Source organism: Sciurus vulgaris (assembly GCF_902686455.1).
Source record: "Sciurus vulgaris genome assembly, chromosome: 8".
Taxonomy (NCBI): Eukaryota; Metazoa; Chordata; class Mammalia; order Rodentia; family Sciuridae; genus Sciurus; species Sciurus vulgaris.
In genome coordinates, this window is record NC_136468.1 from 146,436,252 (window position 1) to 146,455,200 (window position 18,949).

Below are 18,949 nucleotides of genomic sequence, written 5' to 3' on the forward strand. Positions count from 1 at the left end.
AGCCACAACCCCAGCCCCTCTGTTTCATTTTGAAAAAGGCTCTCACCGAGTTGCCCAGGCTGACTTCAAACCTGCGATCCTCCTGCCTCAGCCTCTGGGACTACAGACATGTATGACCATTCCCAGCCAAAAGTTTTTTGGGTTTTGCTTTTGGGGCTTTTTTTTTTTTTTTATTTTTTTGAAAAAACTTTGCAACGAGCAGCAAACCTGCACAAATAGTAACTGAAATATTTATTTGAGATAGTTACATTCTGTAAATCACCATGAACTTTAGGTGAGCAATACCAAGCTACTGCCAGCCTCTGGTATGATATTTTTGTCATTTGATGAAAATATTACCTTGTTTGAGGTGTAATTCTGTTTCAAGACATCTTTATGTTGTTGATTCATTACCATTGAACTTACAGCCAACAGCACTATTCATGCCTGAACAAAGCTTATTTAACACACATGTCTCTGTAAGAGACATTATCAGCTGGTGTTTAGGGTTTAGGAATGCTAGGCAGATTTCTAGTATTACACTTGGCGAGCTCTTTTTTTTTTTTTTTTTTTTTTTCTTTCGTGCTGGGGATTGAACCCAGGGCCTCCGCCTCACTCCTTTACCACTGGATCACTACACCCTCAGCCCACTGGGGACCATTTTAAACAGCAAAATGGAAATGTAACACTAAATGCTAGCCGGTGAAGCCAGGCACGGTGGTGCACACCTGTACTCCCAGCTTCTCAGGCTGAGGGAGGAGGATCTCAAGTTCCAGGCCAACCTGGGCAACTTAGCGAGAAATAGAAAAAGGGCTGGGGATGTAGCCTGGTAGAGTATCCCGGGTCACATCCCGAGTGCTGCAAAGAATTAGAAAAAGAGACTTGTTTACAACGTGGAGGCCAACACTAGAGCAGAACAGTGTTACTCTTCCTGTTAGACCTCGGCGGGTAGGCAAGTTCATAAATACTGAGACCACAACTGAGCCTGGACCATGTAAAGCCCCCTACCCATGCCATATGCTCTAATTGTAGGTATCATGCTCCCTTCAGCCTTAAATACAGACTCCTAAAACCAAGGACATTTCCCTACATAACCACAATTCAATGATCACATTCAGGAAATTTGGCATTGGTATAAGGCAGTTATCTAATATACTCAAGTTTGGTTTCCCACTTGTCCCAGGGATGTCCTTCTGGTGATGCTTTTCCCAAACCTGAACCATGCATAGCAATGAATTGTCATGTCTTAACCTCCTTTAGTTTGGAACAGTTCCTCAGCCTAACGTTTTCAGAGTCCAGGCCTGTGGTTTTATGTAGAATGTCCTACCAGGCTGGTTTCTCTGATATTTTCTTATTATTACAATCAGGTTGTATATTTTGGTAGAAATATTGTATACATGAGATTGTGTCAGGGCCCATTTAAAACAAAAATATTAGTTCATTGTGCATAGGCTGCTCAGCACTGCATCAGCTCATTTAATTCTGAGCATCCTCACAAGGCAGGTTCAAACCCGAAAGGTCTAGCTTAGGACCAAGGTCCTACCTGGGCTTATTCTGGTTTTGCTTGAAAAATGGGAAGATGCCGGAGCGCTGGGCTCACCCTGCAGGGAAGTAGCAGGAGCTGAGTTGCTGCCACCCTCTTTCCCCAAGGCCTAGTTTTATCACAGTCTCCACCTCTCCCTCTTGTCCCACACCAGGCCAGCTTCACTTGTTACTTGCCTGGTCCCGATAGGCCCTGAGTTTGAGATTTTTGTGTCTCAGAAACTCAGTATATAAAGTGGTTTTAGAAAGTGCCCCGGCAAGTTAGGCATGGCAGTGCACAGTTGTAATCCCAGCAGCTCCAGAGGCTGAGGCAGGAGGATCACAAATTCAAGGTCAGCCTCAGCAATTTATCAAGGCCCTATGCAACTTAGCAAGTCTGTCTCAAAAAATAAAAACAGTTGGGGATGTGGCTCAGTAGTTAAGTGCCCCTAATTTTAACCATGGTCCAAGAAAAAAATATTCTAGCTGAAATAAAAGTTGGGTGGGGCATGATAAGCCTAAAATTCATCTCCTTCCCATCACCCACATTCACCCTGCACCCTAAGATCTTTGCTTCACTATTTCTGCAGAAACTCAGGATCTGGCTGTAGTTATTTCTGGCTGTGATCCTATAGTCTTAGGTTCTCTTTCCTGAGCTTGCTTGGACTCAAGAATCCCCAGCCTGGCTTGTAGATTACAGATTTCCAAGCCCCTGCCGCCAGGAGATTCTGATTCAAGTTGGTCTGGGTGTGTCTCTGGAATCTTTTTCTAATAAGCACTCCAGGCAACTTAGGCAAACACTGATAGGTAAGAGCACAATTTCAGACTGAGTGTAGCTCAGTGGTAGAGCACCTGCTTAGCATGCGTGAGGCCCTAGGTTCAATCCCCAGCATCAAAATAAATGAATAAATAAGAACATAGTCTTTAGTTACAATTTTATTTATATTTCAAATACAGCAGATAATACATTCACAGGGTTCCAAATGTAATAGTGAAAAGTTGCTCTCATCCCTGTTCCCAGATCCTCAGTTCTCCCCAGAGACAACCATTGTCGCCAGTTTTTGCTCCCACCTAGCAATATTGTAGACATAAACATTCCCCTCCTGCTTTTTCTAAAACAAAATGATAACCTGTACACACTCTCCCCTACCTTCAAAGCAGATTCATGTTCAGGCACAGTACTAGCTTGATGACCTATGAGCTTCCCTGAACCTCAGTTTCCTCTTCCAAAATGGAACCAATAATAGCAGGACAACACAGATCTGGGGAAAGTCACTGGAGAGGAGGCACAGGAAGCTGTGGACACAAGGCTGGGCACAGGGTAAACACTCTGCGTCTGGCAGTTGATTCTGTACCCATGATGGCCAGCCTTGACTGATGCCCGGCATAGACAGAACCACACCCTGGGTCAAGCCACGTAGGGTTCGGGGAGCAGAGAGCACCCTTACTGAGCTTCACTACGTGCCTGGCTCTTCCTGAGGGCTTTACAAACATCATTGGATGTCAGGGCTTCTCCACCGAGACACTGTCGACCTGGGCTACTGTCTCTACCCACCAGATCCCAGTAGCATGCTTCACAAATCATGCCAACTAAAAACAGCTCCAGATGTTACCAAGTGTCTGAGGTGCTGGGGATAAAAATCCCACCGGGTCTGAAACCACTGCTTAGTTCCATCCTTGAAGTGACTAACCACAGTAACCCTGGCGGGTACGACCCAGGTTACAAGCGAGGAAGCCCAGAGAACCAAGAGTTTGGGTGACACTCCCAAGAAGGCACAACCCTGAGACTCACACCCAGGCAGGCTGTCTCCAGGGTGCATTAAGCAAGAGTCCCTCTTATCACTCAGGAATGCTGCCTTAGAATTCTGCAGAACTCTTCCTGGGCACGTGGTCCAAAGTTAACTTCAATACATGCTATTGCACCAGGGCCTCCAAACACTCCTATGAAGTCTCTGAATTCCATTTTACAGATAGAACAACTAAGACCACTAGCTTAGGGATCTACAGTCAGTAAGTCAGGGGTTCTTGTCTCCAGCTCCACATCAGACACCCCTGGGGAACTGAATGCCTAGGTCCCATCCTAAATGGGAATCTGGGAATGGAACCTGGCATCCATAGCTTTTATTAATTTAAGTACTGGGAAGTGAACCCAGGGGTGCTTCACCACTGAACTATACCCCCAGTCCTTTTTATTTTTATTTTGAGACAGGGTCTTGTTAAGTTGCTGAGGCTGACCTCAAACTTGAGATCCTCCTGCCTCAGCCTCCCGCCTCAGCCTCCCAAGTTGCTGTGTTACAGGTGTGTGCCACTGCACCAGGCTGTCCATAGCTTTTAATGTTTCCATGGGATTCCAAGATTGAGAGCTCCTGTGTGACGATGAGAAGGTGGGTCAGGCTTTAATACCAAATCTTGGTGGCCAGTGAGGATGCAGGCTCACTCTCCTTTAGACTGTCTGAGAGGTCAGAGACCAGGAGTTGTCTGCTTTCTCCGCCCAGAGAAATTCATGCAACTGTGAGGGTGTCGTGCTGTCCTCTGCCTGACATCTCTCTGAGCCCTCCCACCCCTCCTCATACCACAGACCCTGGGCTAAGGCCACCAGGTTCTTTATTCTCGTGCACTCAAAGATGAAGTCATAGGATGAAGGCCTGAATGACAGTCCCAAAGGCCAGCTGGGGAGGGAAGCACTGGCCCCCCATTGGCAAAATATGACCTAATACTGGGAGGAGTGAGGCGCCCTTTGAGGGCGCCAAGGGCATGCCCAGAGTCGCTGCTCACTCCTCCATCAGGAGCCGCACCGGTCTGAGCAGTTGGGTGACATGGGCTTGAGTTTCTCCTGAGCCTTGGCACTCTCTGCGGGGGTGAGGGGGACATGGAGCTGGCATTTGAAAGACACACTACCCTCTCCTCAAGCCTCACTTACACCCACCCCAGGAGAGGCGACAGCTAGACAAGGCCCCATTGGAGGCTTGGGACCCACCACCTCACTTCAAGGGCCTTTAGGAGTGAGTGAGCCACCTGACTCCAGCCCAGTGCCCACCTGGCAAGCCCAGCATGCAAGATTCAGGCAGGGCCCGAATGCACTGGTCTTTGGAGAAATGGGTTTTGAAGGGGAGGAACCAAAAAGGACCACCTGGACCACAGGAGGCAAGCGCCTTGCCTTCTCTGGTCTTGCCCTACAGCCCTTTGGAGACCCCAGACCACCTGTGAATCTTTCTGGTCCCTGGAGCTGCCTCAGCCTCTTCAAAGGGTGTCAGTCGTGGCCACTTCCTCACCTGGCATCAATCTCCTTCTTCGTTTTCTGACTTCTGGAACATGGCCAAGGCCTCCTTCAGCACACCATCAGGGTCTAGAAGCTTGACCTGAAAGGAAGCAGCCAGGGGTTGATTTGGGGATATGGGAGGCCTGAGCTGCCTTGCTGGGGATGCCCTGCCTGAAAACAAAACCGCATCAGTTCCCTGGCTGGGTGGGGCCGGGTGCTGGTTTCTATCTCTCTGGGTGTGGCTGTAGGGCCCTGGGAAGGTTCCCACCTCAGGAATAGGGAACCGAGTTGGCTCAGGGGCTTCATCACGGCCAAAGTCGATCATGGTGCCACACTTGGCCACATCATCCACCCAGAAGCCTTCAAACAGCTGACCGTGGTCCAAGTGGAAGAAACGCCCATGTCCATTCTTCATGCCTCTCTCCCAGTAACCCTCGTAGCGATTCCCATTCTCTGGGGAAATGACAGGGAGGTGAGGATGATGGACACATCAAACCAGCCTGCGCAGGGCAAGGTGGTGCCCACCTATAACCCCAGCCCCAGGAGGCTGAATTCAAAGCCAGCCTCAGCAACTTAGTGAGGCTCTAAGCAACTCAGTGAGATTCTGTCTCTAAATAAAATATTAGGATGTGGCTCAGTGGTTAAGAATCCCCGGGTTCATCTCTGTTACAAACAAACAAACAAACAAAAAAATACAAACCAGCCTGGAAACTCAGGTTGGACCTTTCCCCAGTCGTAGTTTGCTGACAAGTATAAGCTAGTAGGATCATCTTTGAGCATTTAGCTAGAAATGGTGGCACAGGCCTGTAATCCCAGCAACTCTGGAGGCTGAGACAGGAGGATTTCAAGTTCAAGGCCAGCCTCAGCAATTCAGTAAGATCCTCAGCAACTTAGTAAGACCCTGTCTCAAAATAAAAATAAAAAGTACTGGGGATGTAGTTCAGTGGTATAGGGCAACAGTTCAATCCCCAGGTTAAAAAAAATTTTTTTTAATTTACTTTTTAATTTATTTTCCCAGGTTAAAATTTAAAAAAAGAAAATTGAGCACTTACTAAAAGGTTTCAACCTTCATGCTAAAAGCACTTTACAAAACATAAACTTCATTTGACCTTCACAATAACCCCAGAAAGTTTTATTTTATATTATTGTATTTTGATGCTGAGGATCAAACACAGGGCCTTGTACGTGTTAAGCATGCACTCTGCCACTGAACTACAACCCCAGACTGATTTTATTTTTATCCACAAGTTATGGACAAGGAAACCAAAGCCCAGTTCAAGCAAATTGCCTGAGGTCCTAGCACTTGTACAAGCTCAGGACAGGATCTGAAACCAGGCAGGTTGGCCCAGAGTCCAGGCCATGACAATGACCCACTTATCTGGGCATGGTGGCACAGGCCTGTAATTCCAACTATTTGGGAGGCTGAGGCAAGAGGATTGCAAATTTGAGGTCAGCCTGGGCAACTTAGTGAGAGCTTGTCTCAAAATAAAAAAGAAAAAGAACCAGGATACAGTGATAGAGCATTGATCAACTCCTGGCACTGCAAAAAAAAAAGGAAGGATACACTTAGGCTCTCTCCCACTGGCAGGCCACAGCAGAACTATGTGCAGGCTATTACAGAAGGAGGTGCTTAGGCTCAGAGCTGGGGTGCAGGGAGGACTAGAAAGATGGACAAAATGGCCCAGCTTCCCAGTGGTCCTGAGGCCTCAGCTTGACTGACTCTCAATAGAAATTATAATCTTGTGGCCACACAAGTTGGCACATGCCTATAATCCTACCCACTCTGGAGGCTGAAGCAGGAGGATTTCAAGTTTGAGGCCAGCCTCAGCAACTTGGCAAGGCCCTAAACAACCCAGTGAGACCCTGTCATAAAATAAAAAATGAAGAGGACTGGGGCTATAGCTCAGTGGGAAAGTATCCCTGGGTTCAATCCCCAGGACAAAAAATAAATAAATAAATAAGAAGAGCCTCTTGAGGATTAGATCCTGTTCTAAGCACTTTACACAGACTGACTCATCTTCTCCCAACACAACTCTATGAAATGGCATTGCTACTATCTCCATTTTACAGATGAGGAAACTGAGGCATAGAGAGGTGAAGTAACTTGCCCGAGACAATACACCTAGTGCTAGAAGGAAAGGAAACAGGTGCTGAGAATAATGAGAAGAACCTCTCAGAGAAGGAGATACTGCAAAGATCTAGGGGAAAGCATTCCAGACATAGGGAACAGTAGTGCAAAGTCCCCAAGGTGAAAAGTGTCCAAGAAACTGAAAGAAAGTCAGTATGGGAGCCAGGAATGGTGATTGGAGGGGCAAAAACCACAGGAGGACCTTGAACTCAGTTTGAGGGTAACAGGGAACTATGAAAGGTTTAAAAGCAGGTGAGATCCAGTTTTTGCCTTTAAAAGCTCATTCTTGGCTGGGCGCCATGACACACGCCTGTAATCCCAGCGGCTCAGGAGGCTGAGACGGGGAGGACAGAGTTCAAAGACAGCTTTAGCAATGGCGAGGCACTAAGCAACTCGGTGAGACCCTGTCTCTAAATAAAAGACAAAATAAGGCTGGGGAGGTGGTTCAGTGGTCGAGTGCCCCTGAGTTCAATCCCCAGTACACACACACACACACACACACACACACACACAAATTCCTTAGGACCTTTGACCCACAACTAAGAGCCCGTATGACCTTGAGCAAAGGACTTAGCTTCTCTGTACCTTCTGTTATAAGTTTCCAATTTACAGGATCATGTGAGGACTAAATGAACTCAGTGCTGTGATTACTATGGCAATAAAAACAACTTATTTGTCTGCTTATTGTTACGCTCCTTATTAGAGCATAAGATCCCAAAGTGGGAAGGATCCCAGCCCCTTATTCACCCCATCCCACTAAGGGGCGCAGCCAGCAGGACGTCGGGGCGTGGCCACAGGCGCCAGGGCGGGGCCTGCTGGCGTGGGGCGGGGCCGGCGGGGCGGGGCCGGCGGGGCGGAGCACTCACTCAGGCGCAGCATGCCCTCCCCGTCGGGTTTGTCCTTCCACCACTGGCCCTCATAGATGTCTCCGTTGCTGTAATACATTCGGCCCCACCCGCTGCGCTGGTCGCCACACCACTCGCCCTCGTAATACTCCTTGGGTCCGAAAAACTGGATCCCATAGCCCTGGAAGCACAAAAGTGTTTAAAGCGCATCGCCTTCCCAGGCACCCAAGCCACGCACCTGAGCTCCTTCCTCCCTCAGCTCTCCATCCAAGTGGAGGCAAGGCCACACCTTGAAAGACCTCACACTGTCCATTTCACTCTATGCCTCTGCTACCGCTTCACGCAGGCCACGGTCACCTCTCCCTCCTGTCCGGTCCCCCTCACCCCACCGTTCTGCTGGGGATTGAGTCCAGAGGTGCTCTACCACTGAGTTACATCCCTGGCCCTTTTTATTTTTTATTTTGAGTCAGAATCTTGTTAAGTTGCCCGGGCTGGCCTTGAACTGTCCATCCTTCTAAGTCGCTGGGACTACAGGTGTATTGCCAACTCTCACTCGCCATACAGTCTCCATACGGCTTAAGGTGAAGATTCCTCCAAGTCTGTGAGAGTAACTTGAGGAAATCTGTCCCCACTGGGGAGTTCATGGCACTTCTAGCTGGCTTCTACCCGCTTCTTCCTCTCTTGTCCTATGGCCAAGGGTGTGGCCCAACATTCTTGTTCCCAGTTTCCTACCCTTCCCTTTTATCCAGGCCCAACATCCCCCAAAAGGGGAATTCTCAGAAAGAGATGCCCAGGGAAAAGAAAGGCAGGAAATTACGGAGAGGAGGGTGGAGGAGACCTCAGGCCTCCATAGGCCTGCGGTCTCCTTGGCGCCTCAGGGTTTCATGGGCTCCTCCCTGGGCCTGCTCCTCTTGCTTCCTGTTTCCTGGGTTTTGCTCTGACAAGCCTTGACCCTCCTCCTACCGGCCAGCTAGGGGGTCTTCCCCAGTGCAGGTCATCCTCCCCTGGCTCCAGGCCTCTCTGCTCCTACACACTGGCTCTCTCACACCCTGCCCCCACCCCAGGGCATGCTGGGAACCACTCACGGATTTCTTATCCTCTTTCCACCAGCCAGAGTAGACTCTCCTGAACTTCGCACTTCCTTTGTCAGGAAGGCTGAAGGTGCCATAGCCATCCCGCTTTCCAAACTTCCAGTCCCCTTCATAGATGGCTCCAGTCTTCTTCCAGACCTGTGTTCCTTTCCCTGGTGACACACAGGTGGGTCAACATCACAGACATGGCCACCCTGGGGCTGGAGGCCATGTGCCCCCCGAGAACCCCAGGACAGCTCTGTTTCTACAAATAGCTCTTCTCCAGCCCTTTGCCCTGAAGTTTGACTGATATAGCAAACCCCAAGTAGAAATCTGCCCCCCTCAGTGTTTCAGCCTTGCCTCTTAATTACACTGCATGAACATAAGTGACCAGGATTTCTAGAATATGCACTGCATGTCTTTCTCAGTTCTAAACACACATGGAGACCTAGCTCCTACTAATCCAGCCCCACCACCACTCCCACCTTCCGAATTACAATCCCACCACTATGGCTTCATACCACCCACGCTCCTACTTCAGGGCCTTTGCACCAGCTTGTCCCTTGTCTACAACACTCCTCTCCAGATACTCATCCCCTACTTTTAGCAAGCCTTGGTTGAAGCCTTATTTCCTCAATGAGTTCTCCCCTGACCATCCATCTAAAATTACAAAGCCTCTCCCACACCCTTACCTGCTCTGTTTCTTTCCATGCCCCTTTATCAGTGCCTGACACAATAGATACTTCTTCTGTCATGGATTGTCTATTGTCTGTCTCTTCCAGGAGAATGCAAGCTCCTTGAGAGTATGCACTGTCTAAATGTTTTGGTCATCATGCCAAAGAACAGTGTCTGACATACATGACCAATATTTTTTTTAACAAAAGGATGAATAAAATATTTGTGGAGAACCTATTACAGGCCAAATCATGGCTTGGTCTTTGATAAACTGGGAACGAATCCAACATTACCCCTGTGAACTTTGTGACCTTGAGCAAGTAACTGAACTCTTTGGACCTCTCTAGGACTCAGGTGCCTCATCTATAAAATGGAGATGAGGTTTTCTCATGGGACAACCTAATTGTCTATCCTTGGCTGAATGAAGAAAGAAAATGTGGAGCTGTGCACAGAGGCACATGCCTGTAATCTCAGCTCCTCAGGAGGCCAAGATCAGAGGATTGCGAGTTCGAGGTCAGCCTGGGCAACTTAGCAAGACCCTGTCTCAAAATTTAAACAATAAATAAAATGGGCAGGGGATATAGTTCAGTGCTACAGTGCCCCTGAGTGGTTCAGTCCACAACACTGAAAAAAACAAAAACAAAAACGGGATGTGTGTGTGTGTGTGTGTGTGTGTGTGTGTGTGTGTGAGTGTGTGTATGTGTTTATGTATGAAGAGGGAGAGAAAGGAGCATTATTTGGCTTTAAAAAAAAAATGGAAATCCTGCCATTTGGGGCAACATGGATGAAGCCCGGAGCACATTATCTTTTTTCTTGCTTTTTTTTGGTAACAAAAATTAAACCCAGTTAACACATCCTCACCCTTGGGCCCAGCTCAAATATCACTCCTGCCCCTGACTATCTGGGCTCTCAGGGCCCTTAGCTCTCCTCTCTGGTCCCCTTCTCATCCTGATGCCACCATTTTTTTGTGTATGTGGAGTGGGGGGTACCAGGGCTTGAAGTCAGGGGCACTCCACCATTGAGCCGCATCCCCAGCCCTATGTTGTATTTTATTTAGAGACAGCGTCTCACGGAGTTGCTCAGCGTCTCGCTGTTGCTGAGGCTGGCTTTGGACTCTCAATCCTCCTGCCTCAGCCTCCCGAGCTGCTGGGATTACAGGCATGTGCCACCGCACCCAGCACGATGCCACCACTTTTAGCTGCTCCATCTTGGGTAGTTACTTCCTCTCTCTGAATCCCAGTTACCCCATTTGTAAGGCTTGATTCTATCTTATCATGCAGGTTCTTGGCAAGACTGGAGAATCCCTGAGGATTGGAATTGTGTCAGTTGCCCCACACTGGGCCTGGAAGTGAACAGTCTAAGGAACTTCTGGGCTGCCCAATCCTGGCCTTGCATGATCACTGTCTTTCTTTCTTTCTTTCTTTTCTTTGCCTTTTTTTTTTTTTCCCAGTTCTGAGATCGCACCCCCCTAGGGCCTCATGCATGCTAGGTGAGTGCTCTACCACCGAGCTACGCCCCTCGCCAGTCCTCGCTCTCCTAACTGCTACCAGTCTGTTCATATTCATTTTAACTTGGTCAAATGTGTCCCACAGAGAGGGGGTCTGGATTCTCCAACAGGTCTGTGTTATGCAGTCCCAGGCTCATCAGCTCTGGGTATTCACCTCCAGGGTCTGAGGGGAGGTAGGACCCACAGAAAGCTGGGAGGGCAACGCCAGCCCACACTGTCGTTTCAGCAGGGGGAAAGCTGACGTCTACGGAATGGGAGAGGATCTGCCACGGTAGAGCTGGGTGCAGAACCTCAGTGTCCCGACTGCTGGTCCAGTGCTCTGTGACAGGCACTGCAGAATGGGCTCAGGTGTCTTCAGCGGCACATGGTTCAGCTCCAATGCATCATGCTCACCTTCAGGTAAGTGCCGAGAGTGGGTGCTGTCATGTGCTGAGTGGGGACAGCTTTGGAGGGCTTCCTGGACAAGGGAGGCTTGGAGTATAACCCCTGCTACACAGCCCTCGGAGAACGCTGCAGAAGTTCCCCTCTGCACAAGCCCTGGGCTACGCCATTGACAGATGCCATCTCTTTACAGATAGGTCTTGGGGGTGAGGCTCAGTGGTAGCGCGCTTACCTAGCACCCATGAGGCCCTGCGTTTAATCCCCAGCACAGGAAGGCAGGAGAGGGGAGTGATTGAGAGCTGGCAAAACGGAAGCGAGAAGCTCCATCAGGGTTTTGAATAGACTGCCTTTTCCTCCTGCCAACCAGTCCCAAGCTTGGTCCATGTCTCTCAGAGAGCAGGGCCCATGCTCAATGCCCAGAACCCCAGGGGCAGGCTGGCTTCTGAAGGCCCCCTTGTCCCCTGCCGGACCCAAGACCCTCACTCCGCCGAAGTCAGAGCTGAGGTAGGTTCCACAGCCCCAGTACAGGGAGACCCCTGGCTGGTCCAGGTCACCACCCCACTTGGAGAGCCTTAGGGTCACCTCCTATGTCCCCAATGAGTTCTGCACAGTTTTCTTGTCTCTATCACCTGCCCACCACAGCTCTGCCCCCACACTGCCTGAGCCCTTGAGGCCACTGGCTCACCATGTTTTGTGTTGTCCTTCCACTCGCCCACATAGTGGTCACCGTTCACAGCGTACACCTGATGCCTCAGTCCGTTCTTCTGGGCCTTCCGGTCCCACCCCTTCCACAGGGGCTCTGACTTTTTCGGGCATTTGTAGACTGGCATGTAGGCTGCTTCTGTGGGGCCAGGAGGTGCTGAAAAAGGGTCAGGGACATGAGGGGTTCAGGGTGCCTAGTTTCCAGGCTAGGACCCTAGGGCTTCCAGGGAGGCACCTGAGTGCAGTGGGGTGACTCATGTGTCTTCTGAGTCCTGAGGGCAGATGAGCAGCCCATGGAAGGGGGTCCTTTTGTGCTGGATTAACCCTCAGTTGTCCCTTCCCTTCTCCTAGGGCCCCCTTCAGGGGAATCTGATGGAACAATTGCTTGGGAACCCAGGGAGACCATTAGGAACCCAGGGTTTATGATGGCGTCAGGGAGAGGCTGCCCCTTTGGAGGGATAACAGTCATCCGTTTGATGACTAGAATGACCAATCAGAGTAGGTGCTGGTCCTGTGGCTGGAGGAACCCAGGGGGAAGGGCAAGGTGGTGGGGAGCACTAAGGTCCACCCCAGGGGAGCAAAGGGGGATCTGGCAGACAGCTGGCTTTTGCATAGCTTGCAGGTAACCCCTCACCCTGGCCAAGCACTGAGTACTGTGGCCCCATGATCCCACCTCTAGCTGACAGGATGGTGGCAAAACCCAGGGGCTGAACTTGATAATTAATGATATGGCGGGGAGGGGGGCTGGTGACCCACTGAGCAGGTTTCCTGGGGCTGAAGTGTTTCCTGGAACCACAGATTTTTGGTGCTAAAACAGGGACAGTCCCAGGCACGCCAGGACTGTTGGTCACCCTTCTACATGTGACCCTTAACTTCTGCCTGGTTAGGTTTTTTCACCAGACTGGGCTCTGCTCAGTGGAGTCACAGGGGGACTGTGGGGGGTGTGAGGCCTCCCTCTAGTGTCTGGGAGCCCCCATCTCTATTCCTTGGGTCCCCAGAATTTCCAACACAGACATTTGTGACCATTTGTCTGTCTCCGTGGGTCTTGTTCAGAGATGATAAAAATGGTCTTCTCCAAATCCTGGGGAGCCTTGTCTTCCCTCAGCAGCTGCATGGTTTCTGGGGCTACACATGGGCACCCCGGGTACTGACACACTCAGGTATTGACCAATCAGAATGACCTCAGGGATGAGCAGATTCCAGGAGATCATGGTGTCCCAGCAACCACCCTTGGGGCCAGCCTCATGGGCATGCGCCACCTGTGCAGCAGTGGAGGCCAGTCCTCCTCAGAAGCCCAGAGCTACACTCTTGGTTTACTGTTCTGTTACCATTTCAAAATTCTTATACTTTCTGAGTAAAGTCCCTGTGTTTACCTTTTGCGCTGTGTATCCATCCCCTCTTTAGATAGTCTCGGTCCTGTATATACTCTTCAGTTGCTGTATTGTGTAGTAGGTGGAGCTCTGGGGGGCCCCAAATAGGGAGAGGGAGCCTGGCTCATATGAAAAGATTCTGCTACTAGTTAAATGTTAGGGTTGCCCATCTGCATTTGTAGTGTTTTGTTTTTTGTTTTTTGTTTGTTTTTTCCCCCAGTTCTGGGGACTGAACCCAGGAGCACTCTACTACTGAGTTATATCCTCAGTTCCCCTCACCCCTTAACTTTTTATTGAGACAGGGTCTTGCTAAGTTGCCGAGGCTGGCCTCTAACTTGCAATCCTTCTGCCTTGGCCTCCTGAACTGCTGGGCTTCCAGGCATGCACCACCACAGTCAGTCTGTAGCATTCTTATATGTTCTTCAACATCAATCTAAATTGCACCACATCTGAGCATGCCTGAGGTTGAAATCCCTCACTACTAAGCCCTTCACCCCAAGAGAAGGGTCTCCTTGGGACCACCAGGACTGTCTTTCCTCTTTGCCACCACTCCCTGTGCTTGACAGTATAGTAGTATACTCTCAGCCAAGAAGAGCCAAAGGCTCTGAGGGTGCTCTTTCTCTCTTCCTCCTCTTTTCCTCCCTGTCCCATTTTTTTCTTTTTAACCCAGATGTGTGTTGGGGGGGGGGTGGCAGTCACAGTCTCTAGATAGAAAAACTGTCTCCCCAGAGTAGGAACTCCAGGATTTTTTTTTTTTTTTTTTTTTTTTTTTGTACTGGGGATTGAATTCAGGAGTGTTTTAGTACTGAGCTATATCCCCAATCCTTTTTAATTTTTAATTGTGATACAGGGTCAAGCTAAATTGCTGAGGGTCTCATTAAGTTGCTGAGGTTAGCCTTGAACTTGGGATTCTCCTGCCTCAGCCTCCCAAGTAACTAGGATCAAAGGTGTGTCCAAGAATGATTAATCTTTATGTTTAAGTTGACTCACTTTAAACATTGATACATTTAATAATAAGTAGACTTTACATATCATTACTATAAGTAGAGAACACATACCAGGTACTCTAGGGTGAAGAGAACTAAAAATAAAAACACCCAAAATAACCAACTTAAATCTTAGCTAGCTTCGGTGGCTTATAGCTGGCTGTGTTTCAAGATCTCTGCTAACGTGAAAGATGATAAGCAAAAATTAAGAGAGGTGTTAATGCCACGTTAGCCCATATTGACACTTTCTCTTTGGCTGACTCAGAATTATGACAAACCCCAGATTCTAATGACTTTCTTTTTCCTTTTGTGGTGCTGGGGATGAACGCAGGGCCTTGCACATGCCAGGCAAATCCTCTACCACTGAGCTACACCACTGCACAAGACTCTAATAACTTTCTTATGAGGTCACTGGCGTTATTTACTACTTCATGAGTGCAACATGAAGTCCACTCCCCTTCCACACCTCAGGAAGTTAGGTCTCCTCCAGGGAAGGTTGCAAGTCGTAAAACAATAGCTATTGATAGGAAAAGAAAAGTTTGCAAGCCTGCCCAGGCTGTTTTGATCCTAAATAACAATGAGGACCACAGAGTTAGGTGGAGGGGGCGGTGCTGAGGCCGCTGGGGGTTAGCTTGAGCACCAGTCCACTTGCGCTCACCTGCGCTCACCTGCACTCACCTGTGCTCACCTGCGGTCGGTCGGTCACAGCCTCCAGCCGCCTCACCTTCAGCCGGCAACTTTAGTCTTCGCAGGTGGCAGTGCAGCTGGGGTCGCTATGGCAACGCGACGCCGCAGCAAAGCAACCCGGCGGTGCCCGCCTCTTCCTGCAGAGAAGCGGCGGCGGGAACTTTTGAAGGGCAAACTGTCCTCGCGCTGGTTCTCAGTCTACTGTGGCTGGGGGTCTGGGCTGCTTCGAGCGTCTGCGGAAGCCCTGTGACCCCCAGCCCAGGCATTCGTCCTGCACAGCCCTCCTCCGGGGTGAAGGTACAAAGCTACAGTTTTTACTGTGGCCTTCAAGACCTCGGTGACCTGCCCAGCCCCTCCCGTGTCCTCTGGGTCCTCGGCTCCTCGCACCCAGTCTCTGCCCCACCACCCGCTGGCTTCCGTGCAGTTCCTGGAAAGTGCTGGGCACGGCCCGCCTCGGGCCTTCCCCTCTTTCTGCCCAGGGCCAGGACATCTCCCTCTGGAGAGCAGCAGGGCGCACTCCTTCCTCTCCTGGGTTTTATTCAAGCGTCACATAGCCCCCAGAAGTCCCCGGAACAACCACCCTGTTTAAAATTGCAATCTCCACCTGTACTTGTCAACCCTCATTCCGGTGTGATATTCTGTTAGCTTGGCGCAGGCCGGTGTGCACATCTACTGTCTGTCTCCCAAGACTAAGATTGTTTCCTAACCACTTTTGTTTTCAATGAAAAACTTCAAACACACAAGAAAACATAACTACAAGGAACACCTACTACCACTTCTGCCTATCTTCAACAATTACTGGCCTTTTACTTCTTCCCCACCCCCAGGCATAATCCAGGGGGGACTGCAATCACTGTGCAACACCCCTGCCTTTTTAATTAATTGATTGATTTATTTTGGTACTGGGGATTGAACCCAAGGGCCTTAACCACCGAGCCACATCCCCAGCCCTTTTATGTATTTTATTTAGAGACAGGGTCTCACTGAGTTGCTTGGGGCTTTGCTAAGTTGTGGAGGCTGGCTTTGAACTCATGGTCCTCCCACCTCAGCCTCTGGAGCCTCTGGGATTATAGGCATGTGTCACCATGCCTGATTCCTAGTCTTTTTAATTTTGAAACAGGGTCTTGCTAAGTGGTTGTAACATCTAGTAGCTGTTATTACAGATGTGTGCCACCATATCCAGCATTTTGCCATATTTGAAAGCAGGAAAAATTCTGTGTTATTTCATTGTTGTCTCCATAGAATCCAGAAGACTGCCAGGAGCACAGTAGTTAGTTGCTCAGTAAATATTGTTAAATGAATGAACGGTGTGCATTCAGAAACTCCTGCTTTGGGAGTCTGTGGTCCTCAGGTAAAGACCCTTGCCAGAGACAAGCCAGAATCTCCAGGCACGGTTGTGTAATAAAAATAATATCCTGCCCAGGAATATCCAGCTTGTCCCCTCTGCTGCTATGGACCTGAGAGGCTGTGCCCTCCTGGAGGACCTGCTTTTTCTAATTTGCACAAAGGTGTGGTATGGGCCTGTCCTAGCCCTGAGAGGAACTGTGCCTGATCTGAGACTGGATTTCCCTGAGGCAGAGATGCCCCTGCTGTACCAAATCACCTCTGTCCTGCTCCCAACAGAGTTCTGTGCTGTCCTTTCACACAATCCTAGCTCATGGCAGGCACTTGGGAAGTCCTTCGGGTATAAGGAAATGGTTAAGGGGGCTGGTCTGCACGTGTTTGTCTTCAGAGTCATTCTTTGTTTTTGTTTTGTACAGTGGATTGAACCACGGATTTACCACGGAACTCTATCTCCAGTCCTTTTAATTTTTAATTTTGAGACAAGATCTCACTAAGTTGCTGAGGGTCTCCCTACATTGCTGAGTCAAGTCTCAAACTTGGAATTCTCCTGCCCCAGCCTCCAGAGTCATTGAGATTACAGCTGTGGGCTGCTGTGCCGGGGAGGTGGGATGATGGGGTGGGGGTGGATCATTTTCCTTTCCCCTACTGCTCTTTCAGTGAAGCTAGCACTTTCCTAATGGGTCCAACTACCTGGCATGGACTTTGGTTTTCTACCTAGACCTTGACTGTGTGATCAGTGACCAGTTACACCAAAAATATATTCCTGATGAGGTTGCTGCCCAGTTCATGCAGGTGCCCTGAGGTTGGATAACTGACCTCAAGGTGCTGGCCACCTTGATCTTCTCAGCTCTCTCCTGCAGTGCTGTGTGCTCATCCCCCAGCTTCTAAGTGCTTTGCATCTCCAAACTGGTTCTTCAGAGGACAGTCCCTGAGCTCTAGGACCTCCTCACCTGTTGGGGCAGGGAGCTGGAAAGACCTGGGAATCCAGCCCCCAGGGAGGCCCCGGATGAGGACCGACTGACCTTCACGGCAGCGTGAAAGGCCTTGCTTCACAACTACTCAAGCTCTGAGGTGAAGTGTTTTCCTGTTTTTGGTGATTTTGTTTATTGTGCTAATTAATACATAATGTGAAAGTTTCCATTTTAATCATTTGGGAGGTGTGCTGGGGATTGAACCCAGGGCCTTATGCATTTGAAGCACGTGCTTTACCACAGCTACCCCCCAGCCCCATTTTTTTTTAAACAGTCGTAGATGGACACAAGACTTTTATTTATTTTTATGTGGTGCTGAGGATGGAACCCAGTGCCCTACACATGGTAGGCAAGCGCTCCACCACTGAGCGACAGTCGCAGTCCCTTGATCATTTTTAAGTGTACAGTCGAGTGGCAGTAATACCTTCACATTATTATACAAACCATCACCACCATCATTTCCAGAACTCTTTCCCAGTCCCCATCAACTCCTTAGCCCTGACAACCACCAGTTGACTTTGTGTCTCTATGAATCTGATGACTCTAGGGACCTCACATAGGGGGCTCTCTGGGTGCTGGTCGGAGGGGGATTTTCATGCTAGCCTTCCCTGAGGGATCAGGCCAAGGTAGGAAGCTCTCTGCACTCTTGTCTGGTCCTCCCCCTCACAGCACCCTTGGTCTATTAACCCGTTTTCCTGGGAGCACTTCTTAAAAAATCATATCAAGACACTAGATGCACTTCTGCTTTTTCACAAAAGTTGAATCAATTTGTGACGGAAGGAGAAACATAACCAACCCAGAGAATGGCAGCGCCTTTCCCCATGAATACTGTTTGTTGTTGTTGTTGTTTGTTTGTTTTATTTTGCAGTGCTGGGAACCCAGGGCCTTGAGCAAGCGAGGCAAGCAGTCTACCACTGAGCTAAACCTCCCGCCAAGAACAGTCTTAACCACCGCCATACTTCTTTCACCTATCTCCCATTGATGAGCCCCAGATTTATTACCAGCATTCTGCATTGAACATGTTGCTTTGACAAATGTCCTTATACAGAAATGTGAGTGCCCAGGGAGAGGGGTATAGCTCAGTGGTAAAGCTCTTGTCTAACGTGTACAATGCCCTGGGTTTAATCCCCAGCACCATGAAAAAAAAAAAAGAAAAGAAAAAGGAAAATAAATAAATGTCAGTACCCATTTGTGCTTATTTCTTCAGGACAAATTTCTAAAAGCATAGTTATGTTTCCAAGAGCATGAGCATTTTTTTCTCTTTCTTCTCTCTTTTTTTTTAAAAAAATTATTTATTTATATGTGGTTTCTGAGGATTGAACTCAGGGCCTCACACATACTAGACAAGTGCTCTACCGCTGAGCTACAACCTCAGCTCTCTACAACTCAACTCAGCTACAATCTCAATCTCTCTCTCTCTCTTTCCCTCTTTCCCTCTCTCTCTCCCTCTCTCTCTCTCTTTATAGCACTAAGTATTAAACATAAGAACCCAGGGCCTCATTCATGCGACCACTAAGCTATATC

At 49.1% G+C, this 18,949-nt stretch overlaps 1 protein-coding gene across 4 annotated transcripts; it reads right to left on the minus strand.

Moving 5' to 3' along the window:
• Window positions 1–298: 298 nt before the first annotated feature.
• MORN3 (MORN repeat containing 3) lies at window positions 299–15,668 on the minus strand. Of its 4 annotated transcripts, none has more exons than XM_079149639.1 (6): window positions 15,112–15,668; window positions 12,051–12,224; window positions 8,818–8,975; window positions 7,754–7,913; window positions 5,028–5,212; window positions 299–4,859 (listed from the first exon to the last, which is right to left on the minus strand). In XM_079149639.1, exons 2-6 carry the CDS (start codon window positions 12,193–12,195, stop codon window positions 4,779–4,781), a joined length of 729 nt encoding a protein of 242 aa, XP_079005765.1. In that variant the 5' UTR covers window positions 12,196–12,224; window positions 15,112–15,668; the 3' UTR covers window positions 299–4,778. The 4 variants fall into 4 exon arrangements, with proteins under 4 accessions (XP_079005765.1, XP_079005764.1, XP_079005767.1 ...); XM_079149638.1 differs by having other exon boundaries at window positions 15,102–15,668; XM_079149641.1 differs by lacking the exon at window positions 15,112–15,668 and having other exon boundaries at window positions 299–3,866; window positions 4,773–4,859; window positions 12,051–14,061.
• Between the last annotated feature and the right edge of the window lie 3,281 nt (window positions 15,669–18,949).

Bases quoted from the DNA above. Each gene is read 5' to 3' on its own strand.
- MORN3 (XM_079149639.1), bottom strand. From the start codon at position 12,195: ATGCCAGTCTACAAATGCCCGAAAAAGTCAGAGCCCCTGTGGAAGGGG. The intron at 8,976-12,050 runs GTGAGCCAGTGG...GTGTGTCACCAG, and splicing joins GAAGGACAACACAAAACATG to GGAAAGGAACACAGGTCTGG. The intron at 4,860-5,027 runs GTGGGAACCTTC...GCTTCCTTTCAG, and splicing joins CTCGGTTCCCTATTCCTGAG to GTCAAGCTTCTAGACCCTGA.